The sequence below is a fragment of the Salvelinus namaycush genome, chromosome 8 (genome assembly GCF_016432855.1).
Source record: "Salvelinus namaycush isolate Seneca chromosome 8, SaNama_1.0, whole genome shotgun sequence".
Taxonomy (NCBI): Eukaryota; Metazoa; Chordata; class Actinopteri; order Salmoniformes; family Salmonidae; genus Salvelinus; species Salvelinus namaycush.
The window spans coordinates 11,695,890-11,708,889 of record NC_052314.1 but is presented as its reverse complement, the minus strand read 5'-3'; the positions used below and the strand labels follow the sequence as shown (position 1 = coordinate 11,708,889).

At 43.5% G+C, this 13,000-nt stretch overlaps 2 protein-coding genes across 2 annotated transcripts in view; one reads left to right on the top strand and one right to left on the bottom strand.

Moving 5' to 3' along the window:
• LOC120051824 (voltage-dependent calcium channel subunit alpha-2/delta-4-like) overlaps positions 1-13,000 on the bottom strand; it is a 71,706-nt gene that overhangs the window by 25,560 nt on the left and 33,146 nt on the right. The window contains exons 21-24 of the mRNA XM_038998707.1: positions 12,572-12,665; positions 12,332-12,424; positions 11,355-11,518; positions 10,469-10,519 (exon numbers count right to left, since the gene is read on the bottom strand). Of these exons, the coding sequence (XP_038854635.1) occupies positions 10,469-10,519; positions 11,355-11,518; positions 12,332-12,424; positions 12,572-12,665 (402 nt within the window). The remainder of the gene's footprint in view (positions 1-10,468; positions 10,520-11,354; positions 11,519-12,331; positions 12,425-12,571; positions 12,666-13,000) is intronic.
• Positions 7,151-9,112, top strand: LOC120053074 (leucine-rich repeat and transmembrane domain-containing protein 2-like). The gene is made up of 4 exons (XM_039000326.1): positions 7,151-7,196; positions 7,749-8,039; positions 8,112-8,429; positions 8,613-9,112. The coding sequence occupies exons 1-4, from the start codon at positions 7,151-7,153 to the stop codon at positions 9,110-9,112; spliced, it is 1,155 nt and encodes a 384-aa protein (XP_038856254.1).

Genomic DNA, 13,000 nt, shown 5'->3' with positions numbered 1-13,000 from the left:
GAAACAAGTTCTTTTTTTAATTTCACTTCACCAATTTGGACTATTTTGTGTATGTTCATTACATGAAATCCAAATAAAAATCAATTTAAATTAGAGGTTGTAATTCAACAATATAGGAAAAACACCAAGGTGGATGAATACTTTTGCAAGGCACAATGTGTTCTATGTGTTCCACCGCCACACAAACAGCCATCTGGAATCATAACTAGCATCTGTCCTGCAGTCTAAACCCTGCTGCCGGGGAGGATTGAGACCTGTGTCCTAATCTGGGGCAGGAATAACTGCACATTTACCATCAATAAAGTGGGAGGCGGAGGGAGGCCTAATCCAATGTGATCTGTGTGATGGTGCACTTGATGGTACCAAGCTGTCAATGCAGCTCACAACGCCATCGTTTGTAATTAAACACTTGGTATAATATGGGATACTTTCATACACTGCACCGCCAGTTGGAGCTGTTGCATATGCAGATGCAGTTAAATGGCACCATTGCATTTTACATTGGAGTGTAATGGAGCAAAATGTTCCCTTTTCTCTTTTCAGAACTGGTTGAATGGCTATTTGTACCCTGTAGGCACCTGCAACTTACCACAGGTGAGGTAAATTAGACATACACGAGAATCACCTGCCTCCAACCAAATTAATTTTAATTTTGTATAATTTAGTCCAGGCCATTTTTTCCCTTTCAAGTGAAATATCTAAATTTCAGTTCAGATGTATTTATTTTTTTATCCTGTAAATCAAACAAATACATATGTGTACACCCCAAAGGTTTCAATTTCAACTTATTTTAGAAGAAATAGTGAAACATGTAAGGGTGCCAAAACACTTAATTGTGTCTGTATAGACTACCATATTTGTCCCAACACTTACGCGTCTATCTATCTTCCTTTTGTGGCAAGGCTGTACTAAATTATGTATGCTAGCTTTTTATTGTCATCCCCCTCCCCCAAAGCTTCTCTCATCAGCTAGAAGTGTAATTCAATGAGGCAGCCCCCCTGGAATGGACTCCCAAGTGCTTCAATCACTTCGATTTGACTACTGTACTGGACCTAAAAAAGTAGGGCAGAGACAAGGAGAAGTAGAGGCTGACTGAGGGACAGAATGAGAAGTGCTCTGATGTGGGAGGGAGAGAGAGAGAGTGTGTGTGTGTGTGTGTGTGTGAGTGTGTGTGTGTGTGTGCGAGTTTGTGTGTGCGTGTGTGTGTGAGTGAGTTTGTGTGTGAATGTTTGTGTTTGTGTGAGTGTGTGTGTGTGAGTGTGTATGTGTGATACGTAAATGGCAGGAGTGTGGCCAGAGGCTTCTGTTCAAAGCCATATCCATAGAAAATTAGGTACCTCCCCTAAATCTGAGTGTTCCCTCTTCTATACATGTCCTTGGATTAGGGCAGTGTGTGTATGTGTGTATGTGTGTGTGTGTGTGTGTGTGTGTGTGTATGTGTGTGTGTGTGTGTGTGTGTATGTATTGTGTATGTGTTTGTGTTCCCTACTACGCAAGAGTCTGACCTAAATGTAATACTCTCAGTTTAGGTTAAAATATTGCGTGCTTGCATATTCATACTGACATTTCACTTGGTGTCAAGATGTTACATTTCCACAAATTCCTTTGTAGCCGTGGAAATTAAATGAACGCTCTGAAAAGGCCTTATATCAGATATCCCCACTTCATCTATGTCTTCTGTAACTTCCTTGGTGCTGGACCTCTGACAGACAGGTCAGGGTAATCTTCTCGGGACCCCAGCACTAATTGAGGAATGAGGATTACCTCATCCTCTTAAGGCTGGTTAATTAAGCTGCTGCTGCACTGGCTCCAGACCAGACAGTGACAGAACATTGTGGATCAACTGACTCCAGATCAGATGTACTCATCATGCCCCTGATTAAACAGGACAAGCACAGCACACCTCACAGCTCACACAGAAAAACACCCTCCACTATACACTAATATAACCAAGCGCACCTAAAACTGAGAAACAGAAGCAAGCACACTTCATATCGAGAATTAAGAAACAGAAGCAAGCACACTTCATATTGAGAATTGAGAATCAGAACCAAGCACACTTCATATCGAGAATTGAGAATCAGAACCAAGCACACTTCATATTGAGAATTGAGAATCAGAACCAAGCACACTTCATATCGAGAATTGAGAATCAGAACCAAGCACACTTCATATTGAGAATTGAGAATCAGAACCAAGCACACTTCATATTGAGAATTGAGAATCAGAACCAAACACACTTCATATCGAGAATTGAGAATCAGAACCAAGCACACTTCATATCGAGAAACAGAAGCAAGCACACTTCATATTGAGAATTGAGAAACAGAACCAAGCACACTTCATATTGAGAATCAGAACCAAGCACACTTCATATTGAGAATCAGAACCAAGCACACTTCATATTGAGAATCAGAACCAAGCACACTTCATATTGAGAATTGAGAATCAGAACCAAGCACACATCATATTGAGAATCAGAACCAAGCACACATCAAATTGAGAATCAGAACCAAGCACATTTCACATTGAGAAACAGAAGCAAGCAAACTTCATTTCGAGATTCAGAACCAAGCACACTTCATAAATCTAAAACTAAAACTATTGTAGTGAGTAGTTGACTCAAACAATAGTTGAACAGTTTTGAAAAAAATGGAGAGATTTTGTTGTATTTTAAAAAAAACATTCACTTTCACTTAGCTAGCGAATGCAGATCGCTAGTTTACCCCACTCAAACACCCAGCTCAAACAGAGAGGGATGCTAAAACTCTTCCAAGTCAAGGTAAGCTTTTGGTTTTATTGATTTATTGCCACAGGGGCCTCCCGGTGTAACTGCTAAACTGCTTGCTGACTATACACTGTACTGCATGATTGTAGTAGGTTTGCTAACACATTAGTTCTAGTAGCTTTGCTGACTATGACGTTAGCTAATATGGTGACAACGATGTAGGCTTTGTGTAGCAGTTAGCGGTTATGATATGAAGGTTTGGTCACAGACAGCTGATGTATTGTGCACAGAAGTCCACAAGCCAAGGGAAAATATGAGAGGAGGAGATCACATAGATGCAAGAAGGAATTATACAATGAGCAAAATAATCATGCTGTTTGCATGTGGCTGCTATGAAGGTGAACTGTGTTTGCGTGTAATCAGGAGTGTATTCATTCTGCCAATTCTGTTGAAAAAAGTTTCTTAATCTTATGGCTGCAAGCCCGAGGTCGGTACACCTATGACAACATCCCCCACCCCCCCCACACTGATTAGCATCGCTAGCATAGCGTCACAATTAAATAGTAGCATCTAAATATCATTAAATCACAAGTCCAAGACACCAAATGAAAGATACAGATCTTGTGAATAAAGCCACCATTTCAGATTTTTAAAATGTTTTACAGGGAAGACAAAATATGTAAATCTATTAGCTAACCACGTTAGCAAAAGACACCATTTTTCTTTGTCCACCATTTTTTCTCTCCACCAGTAGCTATCACCAATTCGGCCAAATAAAGATATTGATAGCCACTAACCAAGAAAAAACCTCATCAGATGACAGTCTGATAACATATTTATTGTATAGGATAGGTTTTGTTAGAAAAATGTGCATATTTCAGGTATAAATCATAGTTTACAATTGCACCCACCATCACAACTCGACTAGAATAAATACAGAGCAACGTGTATTACCTAATTACTAATCATAAAACATTTCTTAAAAATACACAGCTCACAGCAATGGACAGACACAGATCTTGTGAATTCAGACAATATTTCAGATGTTCTAAGTGTTTTACAGCGAAAACACAATAAATCGTTATATTAGCATACCACATGTGCAAACGTTACCAGAGCATCGATTCAAGCCAAAGAGAGCGATAACGTAATCATCGCCAAAATATATTAATTTTTTCACTAACCTTCTCAGAATTCTTCCGATGACACTCCTGTAACATCATATTACAACATACATATAGAGTTTGTTCGAAAATGTGCATATTTAGCCACAAACAACCGTGGTTATACAATGACAATACTAGCAAAACTAGCCTGAAAATGTCGGACGCCATCTTTCACAGTGATCTTGTCTCATGGATAACTATTCATAAACTTGACTAAAAAAATATAAGTTGGACAGCTATCGAAAGACAAATTAGTTCTTAATGCAATCGCTGAATTACATTTCTAAAATTATCCTTACTGTGCAATACAGGGTTCGCCAAGCGAAGCTATACCAAACAAAATGGCGGAATATGCGTTTAAAATTTTTCGACAGAACAACGATTTATCATCTTAAATATTTCTTACTATGAGGTGATCTTCCATCAGAATCTTGGGCAATGTATCCTTTCTTGGGTCTAATCTTCTTTTGGTCGAAAGATGTCCTCTGTCCGTCGAAATGCCCACTAACGTTCGACCGGGACCCCGAAACGTGCCCAGCTCTTGGATGGGCGTCACATAGAACTGCCTCAAAATCGCACTAAACGGATATAAATTGCTATAAAACGGTTTAAATTAACTACCTTATGATGTCTTTAACACCTATAACGAGTAAAAACATGACCGGCGAAATATTACTGGCTAAACCCAAGCTTGGAAAGAGAGCAGGTCCAACGTACATCGTGCGTCAGGCGCAGCAGGAAAAGAACGGTACATCCGGTCTTTGTCGTTTTATACAGGCCCTGATTGCGCAATCGACTCCATTCAAATTGTCACCTCTTACTGACATCTAGAGGAAGGCGTAGGCAGTGTTTGTAGCATCATAGCCTTCACAGGGACTTATGAACTGACCTGGGAGCAGGGGCCAAGATGTCTGAAATCTCACACCATATCAGGAAAAGTGCTGTAGAATGAGTTCTGTTCCACTCAGAGACATAATTCAAACGGCTATAGAAACTAGAGAGTGTTTTCTATCCAATAATAACAATAATATGCATATTGTACGAGCAAGAATTGAGTACGAGGCCGTTTGAAATGGGCACCTTAAACAGAGCTACTCAATACTGCCCCTGCAGCCATAAAAAGTTAAACGGAAGCAAACAGAACGAAACAGAGATAAACATACCTGAATTTGTCCAATAGAAACTCTCATTTGCAACTGTTGGACTAATGATTACACCCTAGATCAGGCAAGATTGTGCAAGGCAGTATTGAATGTGTCACTGTCTGTCACCTTGATTACTCACATCTTTCTCTCGACTATGTTGTAAACTTTCATTCATAGGTTGTAGCAACCTCATGGGTATGTAGTAGCCTAAACCTATCGACCTAATACATTGAGCTGGGTGAACGGAATATGAACGACAGTCATCCAACATGCTGTAATAGAAATAAAGCCATGCTCATAAAAAAAATATAAAAAATCGTCCTCCCTCATCTTAAACATCACCAACCGCCACAAGCGTACATCTCAGGCATTGCGCTTCACACGATCAAATAATCCCGCTAGTGCCCCCAATGCCCCCTAACTCTACCTACAGATGAATACAGAATGTTAAATAACACAAGTGTAGATTTAGACATATACAGGTATAGGATTTTAATTTGATCACAATGTTGTTGCAGGAAACAACATACATGTATAGGAGATTTAAAAAGTCTCCTTAAATTTGCAATTTCCACTTAAAGATGTCAACTTGATTTACCCAAACAGATAAATCTATCAACCCCTATAAAAATGTCCAGGAATTATAATCCACACAATAATTCACATTTCCTGTTGCTGCAAGATTATTTTCCTGCTGTGAGAAACTGGTCAAATTAAGATCCTGCAACTGTATAGACTGTGCGTACGTATGTGAGTACAGACTAAGCGAATGGGAGAGGAATGTTGAGCGGAGGAGAGCAATTCAGGATCTCTGTGGACCGATGACAAAATAAAGACCTTAAGGCTCCTCTTAACTGGCTCCTCTAAGTGGCAGCAGAGGCACGCATGATGGAGCTACATCATTTCTTTCAAATCAGTAAATGAAGGACCTCTCTCTCTCTCTCTCTCTCTCTCTCTCTCTCTCTCTCTCTCTCTCTCTCTCTCTCTCTCTCTCTCTCTCTCTCTCTCTCTCTCTCTCTCTCTCTCTCTCTCTCTCTCTCTCTCTCTCTCTCTCTCTCTCTCTCTCTCTCTCTCTCTCTCTCTCTCTCTCTCTCTCTCTCTCTCTCTCTCTCTCTCTCTCTCTCTCTCTCTCTCTCTCTCTCTCTCTCTCTCTCTCTCTCTCTGTCTCTCTCTGTCTCTCTCTCTCTCTCTCTCTCTCTCTCTGTCTCTCCTCTCTCTCTCTCTCTCTCTCTGTGTCTGTCTCTCCTCTCTCTCGCTGTGTGTCTCTGTCTCTGTCTCTCTCCGTCTGTCTGTCTCTCTCCGTCTGTCTCTCCTCTCTCCGTCTGTCTCTCCTCTCTCTCCTCTCACCTCTCTATCCCTTTCTCTATCCCTCTCCTTCTCCACTTCAAATCAACACAGAGACCAAAGGCCACAAGATCTCAGCCTGGGAAAAGAAACTATGACTTTATCCTCTGTGATTGTCTGCATGTGAAAGATGAGGGTCATCTGTAAGACTTCTACAGTTGAGTGGCTGTTCAGTAGAAAGTTAACTTTGACTTGGTGCTCTGTTCAGTCTGTATCGCTGAAGCGTTACAGATTGCGCAAAATAAATGTAAAGCTAATTGAGGATTATATGCAGCGTTTACGGTGAATTCATTCTCTGCTAACGCAGGAACATTGCCTTTAAATTTAAATCAATTTAAAAAACCTCTGTAGAGTACTTGCATTTACTTTTGGCTAAGCACAGAGCACATGCATCAAGCTCCTTTTTGACTGAACCCCCCCCCCCCCCCCCTCGAAATACCAGGGAATTGAAAGGGATGAAAAGGGAAACAAACTCTTGAACAGTCCGAGAGGGAAGAGGGGGGAAGAGGGGGAAGTATATAATGATGCTTTTCCAAATCAGATGGAACAGATTATATTGTCTTTACTAATCTGTACACATATTGACATAGTCAGTATTATATAAGATGAGAGTCAAAACGGCCAACAATCTCTCTCCTACAGATCAACACCATGTACTACCATCTCTCTCTCTCTCTCTCTCTCTCTCCCTCTAGCTAGTGGGTGGCACAAGGAGGGCACCTACTGAGACAGCCCGATGCCAGTGCCAGTCTAGGGTGGCAGCAGACATGCAGCCCCTCGACCTGCCTAGGAGTACCCACCTGGAGAGCCTGGGTGAGTGACTGCCACAGTGGGCTGATTGACGGACAACAGTGTTGAGTTACTCATCACCCGAGCCATGGCCTGTTCTTCCGGCTTCCATCACGAATACGCAGGTAGTACAGGAGCATCATGGCAAATACTGGAAGACTGGCCGACAGCTTCTACGCCTAGACCATCAGGCTGCTGAATAGACACCACTAGGCAGCAACCTGCTCCCCTTGTCCCCCTTCTGCCCCTCCCCCCAACAGACATTTACCCTGCCCCTACCCCAATGAACATTTACCATTATTAAAGTGTTAACATGTATATATTTTATTTAAATGTATTTATAATCTTTATTATTACATGTATTGTTTTATTTCACTTTGACCTGCATTGTTGGAGCTCGGAGCTTATGATTTTCTTTACTGTACCCTGTAATTATGCCTGCAACCCTGTACATGTGACTATTAAACTTCTAATCTAATCTACTCCAGAACTTCCTGTACGTACAATATATTTGTTTTAGATTGCTTAGATTTATCAAAGTCCTCTTCCTAAAGCCCTCTTCTTCTCTCTCCCCAGTCTTTGCAGCCCTGCCCAGTCTGCTGCTAGTACTGCTGGGTCTGCTAGAGGCAGCTAGCGGTTGTCCCACTGTGTGCATCTGCAACAGCAACGGCACAGACTGTACAGGCCTGGCTCTGCTCTCCCTAACCACCGTCCTGCCTCTGCTGCCCCAGGACACCCGCACCCTCCTCCTGCCCCACAACAACCTCTCCTCCCTGGGCGACGGGGACCTGTCCAACCTCAGCGCTCTGGAGCTCCTGGACCTCTCTGACAACCACCTCTCCAGCCTGCAACCAGGGTCATTCTCCGGCCTCAGCGGCCTGCAATGGCTCAACCTCTCAGGGAACTACCTGGGTGACTGCCCCCTACTTACCCCTACAGACCCCAGTAACCAGACGGAGGTTACCCAGTGTAACGGTAGTCACTGGGGGTTAAGCCGAGAGCTGTTCCAGGGTCTTTGGATACTGAAAGGGCTGGACTTGTCCCTGAACGGCCTGGTAGTTTTTCCCAATGGGCTGCTGGACGGGCTCCAGGGCCTGGCCTGGCTGTCTCTGACTGGGAACAAGCTGCGGAGCCTGGACAGAGCCACCTTCCAGCCCCTGGGCAGCCTGCTGAGCCTCCAACTGGCAGGCAACCCTTGGGAGTGTGACTGCAACCTGAGGGACTTCAAGCACTGGATGGAGTGGCTGCTGTACAGACGTCAGTATTATGTTGTGTATTGCTTCAAGCTTACAGTGTTTCATGTACAGTCAAGTCAGTTTGGCCTTTGTTCCATGTCATGTACTAGTCTGATACTGTGTCATGTCTGTTATTGATCTGTAAATGAGCTTGATTATCTATTGATCTTGCTAGTGATCCACTAGATCCCTATGTGTGTTTCAGACGGGCAGGTGGATGCTGTGAAATGCAACCTACCCAAGGAGCTGAGGGGGCGGGACATCCGCAGCATCCCCATAGAGATGTTCAACTACTGCCTGCAGTTGGAGAACCAGGCCAGGGTCCCTGGCTACGATGGGCCCCGTGGGGGGCGGATCAACGGGCTCATGAACGGGCCCCAGGCCAACCAAGAAGACTGTGTACGCCAGCGCTACCGGCCCATTAGCGTGCGCAGGGCCTGGGGGACTCAGATCGTGGCGGCGTGTGTGTGTGGTGTGGTGTGTGTGATGATGGTGGTGGCGGCCACCTACGGCTGTATCTACGCCTCTCTTATGGCCAAGTACCAGAGGGAGCTGAAGAACACATGGCAGCCATTGATGGCTGGGGAGGGAGGGGGGGAGACAGACGTCGAGGACGGCGTCTTTCCTTCCTCCCCAACATCCCCAGCTGAGCCAGAACCAGAGTCCAGTCCCATAGTCCACACATACAGAATAACAGGCTTTTGACCTTTGTTTCTCTGACTGGCTGACATTCCTGTTGCAAGGATTCAGGGGGGGCTGCATTCCCTAACTGTGTGTCTTACTACTCAGTGCTCCAGGGCATTCTAGACTAGGGAATGTATAGAGCTGAGAAAGCGTATCTCTGCTGCACTTTGCTGGTGTTCGAGGCATACCGACATGATCGTACAGTTGATCGTCAAATGGAAAACTGGAACGCTGCATTGCTTCAAGACGTGTGGATGCTACGTGATTGGTACTTTAGTCAGCTCTCCAACTGTGTGGTGGACGTTCTGGTACCTCTGCACCTTGGTTCAAAGACTTTCCTAGAAATCGTCTTTGAAATCCATTATAATTGTACGCTTATTCCTTGATCCGACCTTCCATCAAAGTTCTTTGTGTTTCAAGCAAAAAATGCCAATAGATCAAGTCCCTGTCTAATGTAATGTAACTGCTCCTAACGTTTTGCTACAAAAGCCCAGGTTAACAATCCCAGTAGTGGTTGTCGCTCAAATAGTTATAGTACACATGAATGTACAAGAATATAGTACACAATGTTCTGTGGAATCAGTGTTAGACAGATGCAGTCTTGTGTATCAGACCTGTGCTCAGGTGCAGTGACTCAATCCTCTCTCTACTAAATGAATATTCCAAGTCAAATAAATGTTCATATCTGTACAGAGTAAGCCTGCTTTCAAAGCCATACAATACAACAGCAAACTACTGACCTCTAGAGGATGTTATGATAACAGCAGCTGAAGAGAGTCAGTATCCATGGCTAGCAGCCATATTCATTGCGAACTGAATCTAGTTGGCAACCATTTCCATTTAACCATTTTGAACTGTCGAAGAGATCAGCACTGACCTAAAAACATGTACATATATCAGTATCTCATTAGTCCTTTAATCGTTATTTCTGTCTCTGTGTTAACATTACACATTTGCTCTTAAGTTTTGCTCAAGAAATAACGATAATGTGATATTCTGTTAATCATGCTGATGACAATAAAGCATTTATTTATCTAACCTTGCCCATCACAATTTATTCCAGCTGATGTAAGCATCCCCTACATTTTTGTGACAGGATATGAGAAAAGGCCATGAGGATAAAGCTCATGATGATGTGAAAACCATCACATACACTTAACAGTAACCCTCCTCTTCTAGGGACCTTCACAAGACACATGGAGCGCTTCCCTCTCCACAAGCCAAAAGTGTGTCAAACATTTAGCAGTAGCACCACAGAGAATACTACTACAGTAATGGACACTTCAATACACGTAGAAGCCACAAGATGCATTAACGCCTCCAGGATTGGTGTTAAGCAGCCCGACATTTCAGAGAACGTAAAAGTCAGAAGCTTACCTCCAGCCATGGCCATCTTGCCTCCCGATGACACAGTCACAGCTGTGGCGGCTATGACATACTTTGACGCCCCTGTCACAAGACAATCAACCAATCATCAATCAGTCTAACACAACCTTTGAGCTTCTGTAGGTCTGGGTTGATTTCCCCCAAAACATAATGATTGTCTTTAGCAATAAGAGCATCGTTGGTCCGTTGCCGAAGTTACCAGTAGACTTCAGAATATCTTAGTGCTAAAGATTATCATTATGTTTTGGGGAAACTCACCGCTGTTCTGTTATAATGTCATGTCAATAGTAATAATCAAATATTAGCAGAGTTGGGGTCAATTTCAGCCAGCTGGAGCTGTAAATTTCTCCATTAAATTCCTAAATTGACTTGGTAGAAGACGTAATTCACTAGACTGATGCTAGGTCTGTTTGTGTTGTCTTGCCAACTCCTACTGCCATTGTCACAGCAAGCATTGCCAAGACAGCTCAAACCGATCTGGGACTAGGCTAATCAAATCAAATTTATTTATATAGCCCTTCTTACATCAGCTGATATCTCAAAGTGCTGTACAGAAACCCAGCCTAAAACCCCAAACAGCAAGCAATGCAGGTGTAGAAGCACAGTGGTTATGAAAAACTCCCTAGAAAGGCCAAAACCTAGGAAGAAACCTAGAGAGGAACCAGGCTATGAGGGGTGGCCAGTCCTCTTCTGGCTGTGCCGGGTGGAGATTATAACAGAACATGGCCAAGATGTTCAAATGTTCATAAATGACCAGCATGGTCAAATAATAATAATCACAGTAGTTGTCGAGGGTGCAACAAGTCAGAACCTCAGGAGTAAATGTCAGTTGGCTAGGGATGGACCTCAACCCTGGATGATAGGGATGGACCTCAACCCTGGATGATAGGGATGGTACCTGTTTTGTCTCTGTTGTCTTTGTCCTCCACAGGGATGTAGTAGACGAAGCTTCCAGGGGGGTTCTCCATGGCCAGGCGGTACCACAGGGGGAAATGGTCCACGGTAAACAGGTTGTCCTTATCAGCTGGAGTCAAGAACTTTCTGTAGAGCAGGAAGTAGTTATTAAGAGAGAGTTTAGAGCAAACTCCTGAGACCTATTCATTAGCGCACACTGTAGCAAAACGTTTTGCAAAGGAAAAACAAGTGTTTCATATTGGACAAGTTCAGGTACTGACTGCCTGTTTCTTTCATTTGGTTCCTAGTGAATACTTTCCTGCTCAAAGGACACAGGCTGTAATATGGGCTAACTCTGTAGGGCTAATGTAGACTGTAATATGGGCTAACTCTGTAGGACTAATGTAGGCTGTAATATGGGCTAACTCTGTAGGGCTAATGTAGACTGTAATATGGGCTAACTCTGTAGGACTAATGTAGGCTGTAATATGGGCTAACTCTGTAGGACTAATGTAGGCTGTAATATGGGCTAACTCTGTAGGACTAATGTAGGCTGTAATATGGGCTAACTCTGTAGGACTAATGTAGGCTAACTCTGTAGGGCTAATGGAGGCTGTAATAAGGGCTAACTCTGTAGGGCTAATGTAGACTGTAATATGGGCTAACTGTGTACGGCTAATGTAGGCTGTAATAGGGGCTAAATCTGTAGGGCTAATGTAGTCTGTAATGGGCTAACTCTGTAGGGCTAATGTAGTCTGTAATGGGCTAACTCTGTAGGGCTAATGTAGTCTGTAATGGGCTAACTCTGTAGGGCTAATGTAGTCTGTAATGGGCTAACTCTGTAGGGCTAATGCAGTCTGTAATGGGCTAACTCTGTAGAGCTAATGTAGTCTGTAATGTGTTAACTCTGCAGGGCTAATGTAGTCTGTAATGGGATAACTCTGGGGTAGTGTGACTCACTTGGCGACCCTGGTCTCTATGCCAGTGTATCTGGTGAGCCGGATAAGGCCAGAGCGAGTTCCCAGAAAGGCTGTCTCCACACCCATCTCCATCCTGAACACACACAAATACACAGATTGGTATTTAATGCACTCAATACACATCCACACACATATGCGCGCACAAAACACACAACACACATACATACACTAGCTAACATAAAAGGAAAGGAGTGAAAAACATATAATTTTGTAGTCTTACCCAGATGCATTGAGCATGACGGCCTGCCAGTAGGCTTCTAAGGGGGCTGTCACTACGGCATCAAACAGTGTCTGCTGCAGCAGCACCTCGTCACCTGGGAGTCAGAGACACTCAGTCAACATCAAACCTGAAATTTGCCAGATATTATACTTGTTTTTTTGTCTTAATAATCATCTCTATTATCCCTATTAGCTGATGACCTCGCACAGGCAAGTCTTCCTGGGGATCCACAAAACAGATGTTAGGGTCAGAGTTAGGGTAACATCAGCGTCGGGGTTAGGGTAACATCAGCGTTAGGGTAACATCAGCGTTGGGGTTAGGGTAACATCAGCGTTAGGGTAACATCAGCGTTGGGGTTAGGGTAACATCAGCGTTGGGGTCAGGGTAACATCAGCGTTAGGGTAACATCAGCGTTGGGGTTAGGGTAAC

What these genes read in the sequence shown, in the direction of transcription:
- LOC120053074 (XM_039000326.1), top strand. Translation starts at nt 7,151, where the DNA reads ATGCAGCCCCTCGACCTGCCTAGGAGTACCCACCTGGAGAGCCTGG. An exon ending in TACCCACCTGGAGAGCCTGG is followed by an intron (nt 7,197 to 7,748) that starts GTGAGTGACTGC and finishes CTCTCTCCCCAG; the next exon opens with TCTTTGCAGCCCTGCCCAGT. An exon ending in GCAACCAGGGTCATTCTCCG is followed by an intron (nt 8,040 to 8,111) that starts GCCTCAGCGGCC and finishes TTACCCCTACAG; the next exon opens with ACCCCAGTAACCAGACGGAG.